The sequence below is a fragment of the Dendrobates tinctorius genome, unplaced genomic scaffold (assembly GCF_039654945.1).
Source record: "Dendrobates tinctorius isolate UK_male_01 unplaced genomic scaffold, ASM3965494v1 ptg000211l, whole genome shotgun sequence".
Taxonomy (NCBI): Eukaryota; Metazoa; Chordata; class Amphibia; order Anura; family Dendrobatidae; genus Dendrobates; species Dendrobates tinctorius.
The window spans coordinates 5,331,958-5,351,636 of NW_027361878.1; the positions used below are offsets into that span (position 1 = coordinate 5,331,958).

A 19,679-nucleotide genomic window follows, 5' to 3' on the forward strand; every position below is an offset into this window, starting at 1 on the left:
CTGTGCAGGCTCCGGGGGGCTGTGCCGGCCTGCCGGGGGGCTGTGCCAGCCTGCCGGTGGTCTGTGCAGGCTTCGGGGGTCTGTGCAGGCATCGTCCGATGGGACTACAAGTCCCATCGGGCGATGCCTGCTACCATGACAGTGATTGACACATTAGCCAATGATGGGACAGTAGTAGTCCCATCATCCGGCTAATGTGTTGAATGTAAAAAAAAAAAAAAAATTACATGCTACATACATGCTACATACATACAACATGCATACTACATACATGCTACATTCATACTACATACTACATACATGCTACATTCATACTACATAAATACTACATGCAACATACATACTACATATATACTACATGCATGCTACATACATACTGCATGCTACATACATACTACATGCTACATACATACCACATATATACTACATACATACTACATGCATGCTACATACATACCACATACATACTACATGCATGCTACATACATACCACATACATAACACATATATAATACATGCTACATACATGCTACATACTACATATATGCTACATACATACTACATATATACTACATGCATGCTACATACATACTACATACTACATGCATGCTACATACATACTACATGCATGCTACATGCATGCTACATACATACTACATGCTACATACATACTACATATATACTACATGCATGCTACATACATACTACATATATACTACATGCATGCTACATACATACTACATGCTACATACATACTACATGCATGCTACATACATACTACATACTACATATATACTACATGCATGCTACATACTACATGCTACATATATACTACATGCATGCTACATACATACTACATACATGCTACATGCATGCTACATACATACTACATGCTACATACATACCACATACATACTACATATATACTACATGCATGCTACATACATACTGCATGCTACATGCATGCTACATACATACTGCATACATACTACATGCTACATACATACCACATATACAATACATTCATACAATACATACATAGACATACAGTACATATAACATAGAGTAACATACTTACCAATACTTGTCACATTGTTCCCCGAAGCCATTGTCTTTTCCGGAATAAATATTAACATAACAAACCACAAAAATACTCACCCACGATCCGAAGCAGTCCACGAGTGTGTCCCACGACGATCTTGGGTAGAGAACTGCAGCATCAGCTGTTGCTGCCGTTCTCTACGGGCTGCAGGAATCCAATGACGGAAGGTAGGTATCCTTCCGCACTGTATTCCTCCGCCACTTAAAAAAAAAAAAAGTCCCTAGTCTCACTTTATGCCATTGCTGCGTGGGAAATTCCCACACAGCAATGGCATAAAGTGAGACTAGGGACTTTTTTTTTTTAAGTGGCGGAGGAATACAGTGCAGAAGGATACCTACCTTCCGTCATTGGATTCCTGCAGCCCGTAGAGAACGGCAGCAACAGCTGATGCTGCAGTTCTCTACCCAAGATCGTCGTGGGACACACTCGTGGACTGCTTCGGATCGTGGGTGAGTATTTTTGTGGTTTGTTATGTTAATATTTATTTCGGAAAAGACAATGGCTTCGGGGAACAATGTGACAAGTATTGGTAAGTATGTTACTCTATGTTATATGTACTGTATGTCTATGTATGTATTGTATGAATGTATTGTATGTATGTAGTATATATGTGGTATGTATGTAGCAGGTATGTATGTAGCATGTAGTATGTATGTATGTAGCATGCATGTAGCATGTAGTATGTATGTAGTATGTATGTAGTATGTATGTAGTATGCATGTAGTATGCATGTAGCATGCATGTAGCATGCATGTAGTATGTATGTAGCATGTAGTATGTATGTGGTATGTATGTAGTATGTATGTAGTATGTATGTAGCATGTATGTAGTATGTATGTGGTATGTATGTAGCATGTAGTATGTATGTAGCATGCATGTAGTATATATGTAGTATGTATGTAGCATGTAGTATGTATGTAGTATGTATGTGGTATGTATGTAGCATGTAGCATGCATGTAGCATGCATGTAGCATGCATGTAGTATGTATGTAGTATGTATGTAGCATGTAGCATGTATGTAGTATGTATGTAGCATGTAGTATATATGTAGTATGTATGTAGCATGTATGTAGTATTTTTTTTTTTTTTTTTTTAACATTTAACACATTAGCCGGATGATGGGACTACTACTGTCCCATCATTGGCTAATGTGTCAATCACTGTCATGGTAGCAGGCATCGCCAGATGGGACTTGTAGTCCCATCGGACGATGCTTGCACAGACCCCCGGACATCAGCACAGCCCCCCGGCAGGCCGGCACAGCCCCCCGGCAGGCTGGTACAGACCCCCACAGGGTGCACAGACCACCGGCAGGCCGGCACAGCCCCCCGGCAGGCCGGTACAGACTCCCACAGGGTGCACAGACCACCGGCAGGCCGGTACAGACTCCCACAGGGTGCACAGACCACCGGCAGGCCGGTACAGACTCCCACAGGGTGCACAGACCACCGGCAGGCCGGCACAGCCCCCCGGCAGGCCGGTACAGACCCCGGGCAGTCCACACAGCCCCCCGGCAGGCCGGCAGAGACCCCCGGAAGGCCCGAAATGACGGCGCATCATGATGCGCACACACCGCGCATCATGATGACGTCAGGCTGTCAATCAACTTTGAACTTCCGATTCCGATGCCGAATTCCGATATTGAAAAAATATCGGAAGTCGGTATCGGAATTCCGATACAGCAAGTATCGGCCGATACCCGATACTTGCGGTATCGGAATGCTCAACACTAGTGATGGGTGATTTGTGATAGGTTCTCTAAGATGGTTCATCTTGTACCACTCCCTAAGTTGCCGTCTTCCTCTGAATTGGTGCCCCTGTTTTTACAACAGGTGGTTCGCTTGCACGGGATTCCTGAGAACATTGTATCTGACAGAGGAGTCCAGTTTGTGTCTAGATTTTGGAGAACTTTCTGTTCCAAGCTGGGAATTCAGTTGTCCTTCTCCTCTGCTTTTCACCCTCAGACCAATGGGCAGACAGAGAGAACAATCCAGACCTTGGAGTCATATTTGAGATGTTTTATTTCTGCTGATCAGGATGATTGGGTTTCATTTTTGCCCTTGGCCGAATTTGCTTTAAATAATAGAGCTAGTTCTGCCACTTTGATGTCACCTTTTTTTTGTAACTTTGGGTTTCATCCTCGATTTTCTTCAGGGCAGGTGGAGCCCTCTGCCTGCCCAGGTGTTGACACTGTGGTGGAGAGAATGCACCAGATCTGGGACCAAGTGGTGGATAAGTTATCTCTCTCCCAGGAAAAGGCCCAGCGGTTTTCCAACCGACATAGGACCATTGGTCCCCAGTTTAACCCCTTCACCCCCAAGGGTGGTTTGCACGTTCATGACCGGGCCAATTTTTACAATTCTGACCACTGTACCTTTATGAGGTCATAACTCTGGAACGCTTCCATTGATCCTGGTGATTCTGACATTGTTTTCTCGTGACATATTGTACTTCATGTTAGTGGTAAAATTTCATTCAAATAACTTGCATTTATTTGTGAAAAAAATGGAAATTTGGCAAAAATTTTGAAAATTTCGCAATTTTCCAACTTTGAATTTTTATGCCCTTAAATCACAGAGATACGGCACACAAAAAACTTGATAGGTAACATTTCCCACATGTTTACTTTACATCAGCACAATTTTGGAACCAAAATTTTTTTTTGTTAGGAAGTTATAAGGGTTAAAAGTTGACCAGCGATTTCTCATTTTTACAACACCATTTTATTTTTAGGACCACATCACATTTGAAGCCACTTTGAGGGGTCTATATGATAGAAAATACCCAAAAGTGACACCATTCTAAAAACTGAACCCCTTAAGGTGCTCAAAACCACATTCAAGAAGTTTATTAACCCATTAGGTGCGTCACAGGAATTTTTTTGAATATTTAAAAAGAAATGAACATCTAACTTTTTTTCACAAAAAAAATATTCAGGTTCAATTTTTTTTATTTTACCAAGGGTAACAGGAGAAATTGGACTGTAAAAGTTATTGTGCAATTTGTCCTGAGTACGCTGATACCTGATTTGTGGGGGGGAACGACTGTTTCGGCGCATGGCAGAGCTCAGAATAGAAGGAGCGCCGTTTGACTTTTTCAATGCAAAATTGGCTGGAATTCAGATCGGACGCCATGTCACGTTTGGAGAGTCCCTGATGTACCTAAACAGTAGAAACCCCCTACAAGTGACCCCATTTTGGAAATTAGACCCCCCAAGGAACTTATCTAGATATGTGGTGAGAGCTTTGAACCCACAAGGGCTTTACAGAAGTTTATAACGTACAGCGGTACAATTAAAAAATCATATTTTTTCCACAAAAATGATCTTTTCACCCCAATTTTTATTTTCCCAAGGGTAACAGGACCTTAAAAGTTATTGTGCAATTTGTCCTGAGTACGCTGATACCCCACATGTGGGGGTAAACCACTATTTGGGCGCATGGCAGAGCTCGGAAGGGAAGCAGCGCCATTTGACGTTTTTGGCTGGAATTGAGATCGGACACCATGTCGCGTTTGGAAAACCCCTGATGTACCAAAACAGTGGAAATCCCCCACAAATGACACCATTTTGGAAACTAGACCCCCTAAGGAACTTATCTAGATGTGTGGTGAGCACTTTGACCCCCCCAGTGCTTCACAGAAGTTTATAATGCCCGGGCGTGAAAATAAATAATTCGTATTTTTTCCACAAACATGATCTTTTAGTCACCATTTTTTTATTTTCCCAAGGGTACCAGGAGAAATTGGATCCCAAAAGTTGTCCAATTTGTCCTGAGTATGCTGATACCCCATATGTGGGAGAAAACTACTGTATGGGCCCACGTCGGGGCTCGGAAGGGAAGCAGTGACGTTTTGGAATGCAGACTTTGATGGAATGGTCTGCGGGTGTCATGTGCGTTTGGAGAGCCCCTGATGTACCTAAACTATTGAAACTCCCCACAAGTGACCCCATTTTGGACACTAGACCCCCCACGGAACTTATCTAGATGTGTGGTGAGCACTTTGAACCCCCAAGTGTTTCACAGAAGTTTATAACACTCGGACGTGAGAATAAAAAAATCATTTTTTTCCACAAAAATGATATTTTTGCCCCCAATTTTTTATTTTCCTAAGGGTAACAGGAGAAATTGGACCCCAAAAATTGTTTTGCAATTTGTCCTGAGTAGGCTGATACCCTACATGTGGGGGTAAAACACTGTTTGGGCGCCTGGCAGAGCTTGGAAGGGAAGGAGCACCATTTGACTTTTTCAACTCAGAATTGGCTGGAATTGAGATCAGACGCCATGTTGCATTTGGAGAGCCCCTGATGTGCCCAAACAGTGGAAACCCCCAATTATAACTCCAACCCTAACCCCAACACACCCCTAACCCTAATCTGAGCCCTAACCCTAACCCTAGCCCTAACCCTAGCCCTAGCCCTAACCCTAAGGCTGTGTGCACACGCTGCGGATTTTGCTGCGGTTCCGCAGCGGTTTTGACTGCTGCGGACCCGCAGCAGTTTCTGCTGACTGCCCCTGACACATAGTGCCGGGTGTCAGCTGTGATAATCAGCTGACACCCGGCCGCGATCAGCGGCGCTCACCACGTGGGCACCGCTGATCGCGGTAGACATACTATCCCGTCCACGGTCATACGGGCCCGGGTACCGTGGACGGGATAGTACGTCGCATGTCAGGAAGGGGTTAAGGTTGGTGATATGGTGTGGTTATCATCAAAAAATATTGCTATGAAGGTGGCTTCTCCTAAGTTTAAGCCTAGATTTATTGGACCTTACAAGATTTTGGAGATTATTAATCCGGTCTCTTTTCGTTTGGCTCTTCCTGTCACATTTAAAATCCATAATGTGTTCCATAAATCTTTGTTGAAGAGGTTTGTTGAACCTGTTGTTCCGGGGGTTGCACCTCCAGACCCTGTATTGGTTGAAGGTAACATGGAATATGAGGTAGAGAAAGTACTGGATTCCCGTCTGGCTAGACAGAGACTCCAGTATTTGGTTAAGTGGAAGGGTTATGGTCAGGAGGATAATTCCTGGGTCTCTGCTTCTGATATTCATGCCAAAAGATTGGTGCGTGCCTTTCATCGGGCTCACCCTGATCGCCCTGGTGGCTTGGTTGAGGGTTTGGTGACCCCTCCTCAAGGGGGAGGTACTGTTGTGAGTTCATTTTCCCCTTCACTACTGAGGCCCGAGGAACTCCCTCTTCTGGTGAAGAAAGGTAGTGAGCCTGATTGTCAAACACCTGGGGCTGATGATGATGACAGGCTGAGTGGAGTTAGTGACTGGATATAAGGCTGCCGACGCCCTTCTGGCCTGCGGGTGATTTCTCTGTGGACTTCTAGGAAACCAGTCTGATTCCTGCTCATCTAAAGCTAAGATTTCTGCTTTGCCTTTTTGCATTGTGTTTTGTTTTCCTTGCTTTTCTGGATTCTGCCATTCCCTGCTGGGGTGAGCTGAATCTCCTTTTGCCTGTTGCTCTGTCTTCAGAATATTCCTGAGTACTGACATAGCTTTTTTTGAAGCCTAGCGTCTTCAGGGCCTTTTTTACTGTCAGTTTGTTGGCTCTTATTTTCATAGGGTTTTTCACGAATTGCAGACAGCAGCCTTCCTGTCCTTTCCTATCTAAGCTAGCTTGGGCCCCATCTTTGCTCAGTCTATCTTTCTGTTTGTGGTTTGTTCTTTCTTCTTTCTTCACCGTCATTATATGTGGGGGGCTGCCTTTTGCTTTGGGGTCTGCTCTGGGGCAGTTTAGTTTTCCCTTTCTGTCTTTAGGCTATGTAGTCTTCCAGCTGTGATTGAGGGGCCTAGGGCATCGTAGGAGCCCCCCACGGCTACTGCTAGTTGTGTTGATAGGTTCAGGGGTCTGCAATCCGATAGCTGCCAACTTCTCTGGTTTTCTGGACTTAGCTAGCATTTCTATTTTTGCCTCCTACGGTGACTCAATCATAACAGCGCGCGTGTCACTTAGTTAACCGCTGTGTACCTTAGATACCAGCGTGCTCGCGAGACCACGCTGGTATCCAAGATACACAGCAGGTAACTAAGTGACGTGCTAGCTTAATTACCTTATTTACATTAGATACCAGCGTCCTTGCTGGTCCGGATCGCTGGTGAGTCTGCCTGTTTGACAGCTTACCAGCGATCATGTAGCGAGGCACCAGCGATCCTGACAAGGTCGTATCGTTGTTGGGATCGCTGGTGCATCCTTTAGTGTGACGGGGCCTTTAGACTCTTGTCTTGTTCGTTGGTCACTTCATTGCATGGTACATTTTAAGGGGTATGGTTCTGAGGAGAGCGTGTGGGTACAGGCCTTTGATGTTCATGCGGCCAGACTGGTTCGGGCTTTTCATGTTGCACACCTGGATAAACCTGGGCCTGAGGTTCCGGAGGTCCTTCGTAGAAGAGGAGGTACTGTCGTGAGGTTACCGCAATGGAGCAGAGCCAGAAGACCGCAACATCTGGTTACTCCTACTATGCTGAGAAGAAGCACTTCTCCAGTGTATTAAATGTGTTTATTTCTTCCAGCAGAACAGGGGTTAATCGGCTATATTTGAAACTCCTACATTCAGCTGTGGACAGTTAGCCACTCCTTTTCCCTATAAAATCTGGGCTTGATTACCAAGTCCTCATCAGTGTTAGCAATTGCTGCATGATATTGTAGTGTGAGAAGTTAGTTTTGAGAATGAGTGCTGGAGGAGTTTATTAGCAACTGTTGTCTGGTTTGTACTCTTGGAAATTCCTTCCCTGTCTTGCTTTCTTCTCCCTCCCTGCACACCCTGGTGAATACCTCTGTTATATGTGAGTGTATATTTTTTGTGTGTGGGGTTTTCAGTTTACCCTTGTCTTTATTACCCTGTCTGTCAGGTTGGTGTACTGCGGTGCACAATAGTGTCTCTCTTCTGTGGGTGGGGGAAGGGAACAGATGAAGGGCTGTTCTAGATAATGCAAGGGCAGAGGCCCCAACATCTTCGCATTCTAAAGTGTCCCGGGGAATAGGGTGAGTTACTGCGCCCCCTAGTGTTAGGAACAGGAAAGGTGCCCCTGGTCCAAGATCATTCACCAGTCGAATCATGGCAAATTTATTCTCATTGATATTTTGGAGTTTGGTAGAAATATTTTAACTAATGTGGGGGAAATTGGCTCTTATTGTCTTTACTGCTTTCCTCTGAATCAACACATTGGGATTAGAGGTTGGATTTGATAGACTTGTGTTTTTTTTCATCCTTAGTAAGTAGCGCAAATAGGGTCTTAGCCAACAAACAATTATAAAAATATACGCAATTGTGCTAACTAGATCCATAAAGTAATGCGCTTTTGGAACGTTGTTCAGCTGTTGTTCATCCACGGGTTGTCAAACCGATGAAATGAAGATATAGAGATTTCGTGGATACCTCCCGATCTGCTGATTATTGAAGACGTAATATTTCATGAATTTATTAAACATGTGGTTTTTATTCAACGTATTTCGAAGTGACAGGCACCTTTTCCTCAGGAAACGTAGTTGTTTCCTGAGGAACAAGTGCATGTCACTTCAAAACACATGTTTAATAAATTCCTGAAAATCGACATGTTCAATAATAGACATCGTGGAAGGCATCCACAAAGTATCCATGTCTTCAATTTTTTCATTCTTGTCATCTATGAAATAATAGATGTAAGCAAATTTGTCTGCTCTATTACTTGGAAAATAGGTTACAGGAAGTTGAGCAAAAAGAGAGGAGGAGCAGCTCAACAATTTGTAGATGTACCCCAAACTGTTAGATCTATCCAAACTTTTAAGACACAGGAACAATGAGGGGGCAGAAGTACTTGTAGTTACAATGCTAGACCCATCTTCTCTCAACTCCTCTTTGCTTTCTTCTTTAAGTTACCGCAACACAATGAAAACCCAAGTGCCAGTTCATTTTTAGAGATTCACAGTGCCTCATGGATGGGGAAATAGGTATATTTAAAAAAAAAAATGTATTTAATTTCTTGTATTGTCGTTAGGTGCTGATTGTATTCTGTGAAAGCATAAAATTCAAGTGGCTAAATGACATTGCACTGCAGTCTTACTAGAAAAATGGGACTGTAAAGGCCCATCAGCTTCAATAATGAAAGCTAGATAGGAAATGAACATATACATATGAAATTCACTCACCTCACGATATGGTTCAAATGGGCAACCAGGTTTTTTGCTTGTGGAAACCATAGATGTAGTTGTGGGCTTTGTTGTTGTGGTTATGGTTGGTGTAGTGGTGGTTTCTTTTGGTGTGCTGATGGTAGATGTGGTTACTGTTGTTGTTGTCACCTCTGGTGTGGGAGTGCTTTCTGTTGTTGTTGTTGTGGTGGAAATTGTTGTTGGTGTGCTTCCTGGTGTAGAGATTTCTGAAGTGTGTGTTCTAGGTCGAGTGGTGGTTGATTCAGTACTTGTTTCTGGCGTAGATGTTGAAGAAATCTTGGTGGTGGATGAGTAGCAATTCCCATGATTAAAATGTATAATGCATTCCATGGTGCAAATAACTTCATAGCACCAAGTCTCAAACGCAACACCAGAAGCTACCGTTTCACCTGTAATAGAAAAATATAACAAGACTTTTTAGTGCCAATATGTAACTTCTAGATGTTTTACAAGTGAAAAATATACTTTTTGCAGATCACTGGTAATGGGCTTCCTGCTTTAGCCTTTTCCGAACCATGAGTTTATTCAATCATATTTGAGGCAGTCTAAAACTATGGGACAAATGTATGCCCTGATCCTCAAAGTGTTAAACAATCACCTTCTATGTGCTCATTTACAGTTAATCTAGAGATATTAGAGGAAGTTTCCAAAGTTTATATGGAATTCTTGAAACATTTAGAGTAAATGAAGCAGCTGTGAAAATCAGTTCTTCGGCACAGGCTATTTATCGATTGATAATCAAGTGCAATTAGAGATGAAATTCACATGGGTGTTTTTTGATTGACGCAAAGTCTGGCTTGAAATTTACCATATGATCTTTGGCTTAGGAGATATCGCTTGGACGGGAGTGCACGAAGGTTGTATGGCTACCTGGATAGCAAAGACAACATTAATTCTAACTGGGAATGCTCTACATACATAAAGCATTTGTATGAAGTCCAATATCAAAGCCTCTGTATGCCTCCTTGTGAAAAGGTATATGAAGGTTAAAAAAGTTGGGTGACCATTATTACAGTTCTTAAAGCAGCTATCAATTTTAATGATGAGTGAATTTGTTCGGAAAACGATCACCAAATATAAATTCTGTCAGGAACACCGCACTGCACTTGCTCACTGAGCCAGTGCGCGTGTCCTGAGTACAAAAGCTGTGCACAAAGATACCTGTGGAGCGGGGCAGCAGTGGTGACGATACATGCTCCAGACTCACAGGACCTGAAGCATGTGACTGCTGAGGGCGTGGTCTAAACTCCAGAGAGCTAGGAGCTGAGGAAAACTCCTACAAGGGTAACTACTGGACAATGTTACCAAGGGGCATAGACAGAAAGAAGCCAGATCAAGCTGAGGTCAAAGCACGAGATCGCACGACAGTACCAAAGGGTTAGGCAGAATGGGAGTCAGGATGTAGCAGTAGATCAGAAAACCAGAACGTGCAATAGACGGTACAATAGGGACAAACTGTAACGGAGTAACGATAGCCAAGCCAGGAGGTCAGAACCGGAGATGACAATAGTACCAAAACGAGAGATGGAGTACAGAGTGAGGGGACAGACCGGGTCATACACGGGAAGCAAACAAGCAATGCAGTATACAAGCACACCAGGGGTCAGACACACAGCCAGAACAGTATAGCTGACAGAGAACCCTGGTAAAGCGTGGGTATAAATACCCCTCCCAGATCCAGAAAGAGGCCAAGTACACTTAACCCTGTGAGTGCAGGGCAAGAACCCTGTTCAAACCATGACAAATTCGACACGAATATGGCACATTCAGATTCGTGATCGGAAACTGTCACGCCGTCTCTGCATACTCACCCAGCCACCGCTCCCACGCTGCAGCCCCCCGCCGTCCGACATCCAACGGGTTATCTCTGACAGGCGCGCGGCCGGCGACGTCTCTGCATGCAATGCGCATGCGCCATAGGCCGCGGCTGCGTCTCCCTCCTGCTTCTTGTGCTCCGGCTATGCTCTGACCCGGAAGCACCTCCCTGACCAATGGCAGACCAGACAGGAGCATTTCAGGCCGCTTCCTCCTGAGGGAGGTGCCTGATCGTTGTGTTCCTAGACACTGGGTCTTGCTTCATCGTGTGCTCTCTGCAGTCCTGCACTCCGTTCTCGCCTGTTCCCTGCAGCAGCCTCTCAGTCCTGCTATCTGTGTTCCCTGCTGTCTTCCGCAGTCCTGCCTCTGGTGTTCCTGTTCCATCCTGCTCCAGTCCTGCCGTCCTACTTCAGTCTTGCCTCTGGTGTTCCTGTTCCATCCTGCTCCAGTCCTGCCGTCCTACTCCAGTCCTACCTCCGGTGTTCTTGTTCCATCCTGCTCCAGTTCTGCTGTCCTACTCCAGTCCTACCACCGGTGTTCCTGTTCCATCCTACTCCAGTCCTGCCTCCGGTGTTCCTGTTCCATCCTACTCCAGTCCTGCCTCCGGTGTTCCTGTTTCATCCTGCCGTCCTGCTCCAGCCCTGCCTCCGGTTTTCCTGTTCCATCCTACTCCAGTCCTGCCGTACTACTCCGGTCCTTTCTCCTGTGTTCTTGCTCCAGCCATCCCTCCACGTTCCGGTCTACTGTCTTACTCCATTCCTGTCTCCTGGTTCCAGCTCTGTCCTGTCATCTACACTTCAGTCCCCCAGTCCTACTCCAGTCCATCCTGAGCCGTCCCTCTAAGTACCGGCTGTTGTCGTGCTCGTGCCCCTGGGCCTGCTCCTAACGGTCTCTGTATAGGGGTCGGTTTCACCTGGCAGCTCGCCCGGGGTCCCTCGGTGCCACGGCCCAGAGGGTCCACTCCTGGAGTTTCCGGCTCCAGACCACCCACGCTAACAGAAACATGAGCAAAATTTTATAAAATCGGTAAAAATCGGTAACATTCGATAAAAGTGCAGGAAAATATTTGCATTGCCCAAAAGTATTTTCAGCACTACAGCAGCGATAATGGTGGTGTATCATGAGCATTTGGCACGTGTTTGATGAGGGGAGGGTGTTTGTGTGACACCCCAGAGTTCGGTTGTCACAGTGACATTGCCTCCCTCTAAGAGGTGAAGTCATGCTTGGAGGCAGAAAGGGGCCCTCATGCCAGGTAATAGATTAAATCACAATTCCTGCTGCAGGTCAGAAAAGGGAGATGCCTTATAAATTCTGGCCAGCAGAGGGGGTTGGTGAGTCAGCTGAGGGAGTTGTCATGGAAACGATAGCAGCTGTGAGGAGCAATGACAAGGCAGTTAAAACGTGAGGTAAAGTGATCTTTTCTGGAAGGTCCAGTCAGTTCAAGACGGGGAGCTGATCTGTGAGCAGTTCAAGACAGGCAGCTGATCTGACAAGAGGGAAAGGACACGAGCAGAGACAGATAGGCTCTGGGAAGCTAAAATACTGCATGTAGCAGATCCCTGAGCGAAGCGCTAATAGGAAGAAAAGGGTCATCAGAGTCTTTGGTGGTCAGGAGCTGTAAGTTCTGATAGCCGAATCTGAAAGTACAGGAAATTGTAGATTCCTGTGCGACATTGAACACCTGAGGGCACGACAGCAGATAAGGAGCCCGGGGCCGACGGTGAAAAGGACGGTACCTGTGGAATAGGCTCACGCTGACAGCCGTACAGGTTAGTGAAATCATCACGCAATAGAGGGTCGCAGCTTAGTTATAAACAGTGGAGACCCACACACAAAGCGCAGAAAGGAAGGTCCTAAATCCCCACCCGGCAAGGTGGATCCCCTGAATGCCTCCATGCGAGCCGGACTCATTCCATCACCTGTATGTGGTACTCCAGATTGCAACCACTTTCAAGTAAAAGGTAAAGAAACTGCACCTTTCTGTGTCTTTCTCTCATTTATCTGCATCCCAACATTTACAGGCATTTTGACTAGCAATTTAACATCTTTGCCCTGGGACTACAGCCCTACCTGTGGAGGGCTACAACATCATAGCTGCGCCCAACATCCATCCCAGAGAAGCAACACCGCAGCGCTGGTCACCTCTGACTAGAATACCACAGGTGGCGTCACGTATTTAACCATCTATAAACTTTATCTTCATTTTTACCACATAAATACCACTCAACTTTCCCCTATTTTATTACTGGACGCCCCTGGGTCACGGACCGGGTCGCCGCCGCCGTGACACCGTCCCTCATTGAAGTCGACGGGCCCGGTACCGAGTACCCCCAGGCCCCGCAGGGCGCACCATTTGCAGAGCTCAGAGGTGCAGCGTTCTTGTAAACAGTCATTTTTTTTCCTAACTTAATGTCTGCACATTGCAGCTAGTCAATCAGGGCACAGGAAACACCCAAAATATCCTGACACAACGGCCTGTGTCACTGGCTGCTGAAATCACCGTGGCCACTATTCACACAGGATGCATTTTGGTTAGCACTGGGCAGCCCGACTAACCTAATAGTATAGGCGTTACTAATAGGCTATCATTATCTGCATGTGAATAGCGCCGCACACATATTATCCTTTGTACACTAATATGCCGAGCAATCACCCCCTCCATGGATTGGCAGGCTGAGAGTGATTGTTGTATCGGTATTGCTGCACCTGTGTTTCTGCGATCTTTAATCGGGCCCACTGCACCCTGATAGTGCATTTGTTTGGAAGCCTTGGCAGGTAAGCACCTTTTTTCTGTGATTTTTCTTTAAAATAGTTTGTTGCATCTAGTCTGTTATAGAAGCCTGATCCAGAGGACATAAAAAATTCTTCTGTTATTAACGTCATACAGTAAGGGACCTGACTTTAAAATTGTTTGTAGCTAGTGTTGAGCTTTCCGATACCGCAAGTATCGGGTATCGGCTGATATTAGCTGTATCGGAATTCCGATACTGACTTCCGATACTTTTTTCGTATCGGATACCGGAATCGGAAGTTCCCATAAAGCTATCAGCCTGCTCGATTTGATTCAGCCAATGGGAATCCTCAGAAGTGTTGGCACATCCTGTTAGGCATGTTAACTATTGGCATGGCTGTGATTGGCTGCTGAAATAACGTCATCATGATGCGCGGTCTGTGCGCATCATGATGCTCGGTCTGTGCCGACTGCGGGGGGTCTGTGCCGACTGCCGGTGGTCTGTACGGGCCTCTCGGGGGGCCTGTGTTGGCTGCCGGTGGTCTGTACGGGCCTGCCGGGTGCCTGTGCCGGCTGCCGGTGGTCTTACGGGCCTGCCGGGTGCCTGTGCCGGCTGCCGGTATTTTGTGCGGGCCTGCTGGGTGCCTGTGCCGGCTGCGGGGGTCTGTACGGGCCTGCCGGGGGGCTTGTGTGTGTGCAGGCATCGTTGGATGGGACTAGAAGTCCCATCGGGCGATGCCTGCTACACTGACAGCGATTGACACATTAGCCAATTGATGGGACAGTAGTAGTCCCATCATCCGGCTAATGTGTTGAACGTAAAAAAAAAAAACATACTACATACATACTACATACATACTACATGCATACATAGTACATACTACATATATACATACTACATACATATATACACATACATACATACTACATATATTCATACTACATACTACATACATGCATACTACATATATACATACTACATACATACTACATAATACATACTACACATATACTTCATACATACTACATACATACATACTACATACATAGTACATATATACATACATAGTACATATATACATACTACATACATACTACATACATACTACATATATACTGTAGGGATGTGACTCGCTCAGGTGCAGCGGGAGACAAACATGAGGCAGGTTCTTCCCAAAGTTCATGAGGTTTATTTGCTCCATAAACCATAAATCAGCGTATCACCAAAATAGCCTCTAGCTTAGGCACAAAAGATCATAAACGTCCGTGGCTTTAGACTCGGACCGAGAGTCTCAGCACATGCTGGGAGGTGTAGTCCTCCCCATATACAACTAATATACATAGGCCAGGGCAATGTCCCGAGCAGTGCTCTATCTGCAGCCGCAGACCCAGGAAGGCTTCTCCTTCCTTAGCACACAGGCCACTCTCTGTAGTGTCCCACCTGGACACATGGAAGTCTGTCCACACTCAGACAGACACACTCTCACACTCTCACATGTGCCAAACACCTCAATTACATAGCCCTGTAACCACACCCACAGGTGATCACATGGCTATGACATCACTAAAGGTTGTATAGACACACACAGGCTTCCCTGAAACAGTGTAACAGAAAAATCAGCAGTACCTCTGCTGATCAATACACCCTGGAGCCTGCATCCCAAGGCCACCCACCTTGAGACCCATAATGGTCATTTAGGACCCTGCTCCTGTTACCACACTGAATGTGCCTGTACACCCGTCCTGGGACACCCACACAGCACCCCCTAGCTGACATAGTGGTAACTACACCACATACCTCCCCCCTCTGTTCAAACTTGTGGGGTTGAACACATGACATCACCCAGGGATATTGAGACCTGGCACCCATGTCACCTTGCCCTACCAGTCGGGAGGACCATCTCCGTCTGTTTCGGTAGTCATACTGCATATTTACGTTAGGCCTCCCCTGCCCCCAGCGGTCAGTATCTCGGCCTTGGGCTTTGGCCTTCCCGTGAACGTCCATCAGTGTGACCAGACACTCTTTAGTCTCCACCTGTCTGCAGTGCGCTCCGTCACCCGACCTTTCTCTCACTAGCTGACTCTCCCGGTTCGTACGGTCATGAGTCCCACGTCCAGTTGGGCTAACTGGCTGGTCTGAGTCTGACCCTCTGTCGCTACGTCCACCACCGAGTCTCGTGCCTATGTTACTAAGATTAGAACGGCCACTTGCGGACTCTCGACGTTGTTGCCTTCGACTACCTGTCCTTTCATTCCTTGGAGGATCCCTTCGGGTCCTTACACCTTGGGTTGGAGAGGGACGCCACCTGACGTTCTCTATCTGCTCATTCATCTGCAGTCGATCCTGTCTTAGCTGCTCAATCTCCTTCAGGTACGCTACCCGATATTCCAGGAGCATGCGAAGCTTCCCAATGCTTTCCACTGAACCAACCACAATGACAGGAACCATGTCATCTTCAATAACGACTTGGATTTCACCAGCAGGTGGGATCCTCACTCTCTTCACACAGGATCGATTCACCATCTCCTGCATCACCTTTCCAAGTCTGCCAACGACTTTCCCCACCAGATTTCTGGGTACCGGAATTATGTCTTCCACAAAGCCCAGCCGACTTTGAGCCTCCCTTGCAAGCTCCAGACGTCGAGCGGCTTTCTTATTACGCTCCACGAGCATCTGTTTCGTGCGGAGACATTGTAGGTGCATCTCCTTCAGGACAGCCACCCTTCTCTCTGTGTCTTCCGTTTCTGCCAGTATCACCAACTGGTTTGTTTCTGGTGCCCAGCTCACACTATAGGCCTTTACTGCCTTTTTAAAGGTCTCATGCACACCTTCGCTGGCACACGCTTCTCGCACGTCTTCGGGTACCTCCATCACGCACTTGAAGGTCATGGACTTGCTCTCATCCTGGACAGATGGCTCTGGGTTCCCCACGGACACTTCCCTCAAGGTATCTGCCAAGACCGGATGACTGTCTTGTGCAGCTCTTGGCTCACCATCTTCCTGAGATTTACAGTCTTCAGGACCCTTTTCCAAGATGGGTTTTTTCAGTTCTGCCTTGCTATCAGTCGGGCAAGGCCGCTGTACGTCTTCGCCCATCCACTTCTCCTGTAGAAGACCTTTTACTACTCCACTGAGTTCTTGCAGAACTTTATCTCGCTCCTCTGCCAGGTAGCGACGCTGATCCTCTCTCCTGAGAATCTCCTGTTGATGCTTCTCTTGGGCCTCTCTGAGCACCTCCATATCTTCCAACAGGGTCTTGTTCATGGTTTTACACGCTGACAGGTGACCTCTGAGCTCAGAGACTTCCTTCTCCAGCTCATCCACTCTGTGCTCGGCTGCTTGCCTTAGGACTCTTTCCCGTTCGACATGTTCTGTTACAGTCTCCTTTATCAGCTGTATCTCACGATCCTGCTCTCTTTTGTCCATCACATGTCGCACCACTACCTCTTTAATTATATCGTTAAAGGGTACCACTGGGTCAGTCACCCCAGTCGAGTGAACCCTCCAGTTACCGTCCAGCACCAATGTGTCTAGTCCAGTCGTCTCAACTCCCAGCCCACCATCTGTCTTATCACGAGACGTCAGGTCCGTCAGTTGGGCAGATGTACTTCTTCCTCTGGTCAGTTCTACCTCTGACCTGTCCATGTCAGGAGCCGTCACTGTCTCAGTGTCTGCTGGCCCCACAGTCGAAGCATCTCCATCATCCGACCAAATGTCATCAAACAAAAGAAAGTCCCGGCCCCTCTCCCAGGCATAGACTAAGTCCCGTGGTATCCCTCTACCTTGGCACTCACCACCTTTGGTCCCCTCAAACACTACTGTGTCTACTGCGTAGTTCACCGTGACCCCGTGTTTACAGCGAACCCTGACGTTTTTCTCGGTCAGAGAGAAAACGAGAGGCGTTCCTGTCAGAGTCACCTGACTCTCTGAGTCCAGCCGACCAAAGGCTCCTTCCCGGTGCAGCATCACTGTACACATCTGTGGCCCATCATTACTACCCGGAAAGGATATTCCACATTCTGAAAAAGACCTGCACATACACTGCAGTACTCCAGACATATCTACTGAGTCACCCAGTGTTGTCACTTCTTCACACTTGGCCCCTTTCTGGACCACCACCCCACTTTGGGTTGCCACTCCAATTTGGGTCACCGCCCCCTTTTGGAACTCCACCCCTTTTTGGGTTACCACTCCAATTTGGGTCACCGCCCCCTTTTGGGTCACCGCCCCCTTTTGGGATTTCCCCATGTCCGTCCTGCAGAACCTCTTAGGCCACAGTTCACACAGTACAGTTTGTCTTTTAATGATACCACACAAGTCTTTGCTTGGCACCACCACAGCTCCTGCTGTCACTGATCACCGGCACCTCCGGCTGCTGTTCACACACATACACAGCGGCTGGTGTCACTGCAGCTCCTGCTGCGCCATCTTCGTGGACCCGCCGATCCACCGGAAGCCGTTTGTCACCTTCGTAACCCCGCCGGGTTACTGGAAGCCGCTTGTCACCCTTAAAGATAAAAAAAGCCACAAAAGTGCACCCATAGGGCCTTACCAGTGCAGGTATAATGGGTTATGAAGCAATAATACAGGGTACTCACCCTTAATAGTTGTGTAAAGCCACAACTACTGTATCCGCTTAGTTACACTCCATAAAGCTGCAGCAGGATGGTGTAGCCAGACAGCGTCTGCTATCAATGCTCCCAGGGCAGATCCATAAAAAAAACACCAGGTCCCTGTGCTGCAAGACCTTCGTGACCCCACTGAGCCACAGCAAGCACCTTTTAGGTTTTGTAGAGAAAAAAAAGAGAAAAAAAAAAAACACATGCACAGTCTCTCACATGTCCTGTCCATGCGCTATTCAGGACGTACCGTCTCCGCCTGAGACCGTCCACCACACAGGGCGCACCGGGTGCTATTCAGGGAGCAGCCCTCCTCCCAGGGTCTCCCAACACACCAGCCTCACCAGGTCCAGGGGCTCAGCGGGTGCTCTTCAGGACATCCGTCTCCACCTGAGACTGCCCAACACACGCCTCACCAGGTCCAAAGTCATAGCACGTGCTTCAGGGCTCTTCCCAACACTGTCCCTCCAGGACCTTGCTCACTGAACCCTCCAGGAACACAGTCTCTCACTGACCCTGGTCAGTGCCACACAGACTCCTGTCTGTTACCTGTGTCGGCCACACAGGTTCCTGGACGCCTCTTCTCCTCAGAGGTATCCCACAAATATTAATAGTCACTTTCTCTGACCTCGGTCAGTATTACTCACGGTTGTCAGACCGTCTGCTCTCCTGGCTCAGAATCGCCAGCGCTGCCACACGTGCTTCTGGGAGTCGCTGCCCGTAGTGTGTCACCAATTGTAGGGATGTGACTTGCTCAGGTGCAGCGGGAGACAAACATGAGGCAGGTTCTTCCCAAAGTTCATGAGGTTTATTTGCTCCATAAACCAGCGTATCACCAAAATAGCCACTAGCTTAGGCACAAAAGATCATAAACGTCCGTGGCTTTAGACTCGGACCGAGAGTCTCAGCACATGATGGGAGGTGTAGTCTTCCCCATATACAACTAATATACATAGGCCAGGGCAATGTCCCGAGCAGCGCTCTATCTGCAGCCGCAGACCCAGGAAGGCTTCTCCTTCCTTAGCACACAGGCCACTCTCTGTAGTGTCCCACCTGGACACATGGAAGTCTGTCCACACTCAGACAGACACACTCTCACACTCTCACATGTGCCAAACACCTCAATTACATAGCCCTGTAACCACACCCACAGGTGATCACATGGCTATGACATCACTAAAGGTTGTATAGACACACACAGGCTTCCCTGACACAGTGTAACAGAAAAATCAGCAGTACCTCTGCTGATCAATA

The 19,679-nt window shown here is 47.0% G+C and overlaps 2 protein-coding genes across 2 annotated transcripts in view; both read right to left on the reverse strand.

Moving 5' to 3' along the window:
- LOC141058204 (intestinal mucin-like protein) overlaps positions 1-19,679 on the reverse strand; it is a 219,251-nt gene that overhangs the window by 128,737 nt on the left and 70,835 nt on the right. The window contains exon 3 of the mRNA XM_073554351.1: positions 9,239-9,648. Within this exon, the coding sequence (XP_073410452.1) occupies positions 9,239-9,648 (410 nt within the window). The remainder of the gene's footprint in view (positions 1-9,238; positions 9,649-19,679) is intronic.
- LOC141058444 (uncharacterized) lies at positions 10,083-18,094 on the reverse strand. Its single transcript, XM_073554697.1, has 2 exons — positions 15,522-18,094; positions 10,083-10,129 (listed from the first exon to the last, which is right to left on the reverse strand). The coding sequence occupies exons 1-2, from the start codon at positions 18,052-18,054 to the stop codon at positions 10,083-10,085; spliced, it is 2,580 nt and encodes an 859-aa protein (XP_073410798.1). The 5' UTR covers positions 18,055-18,094.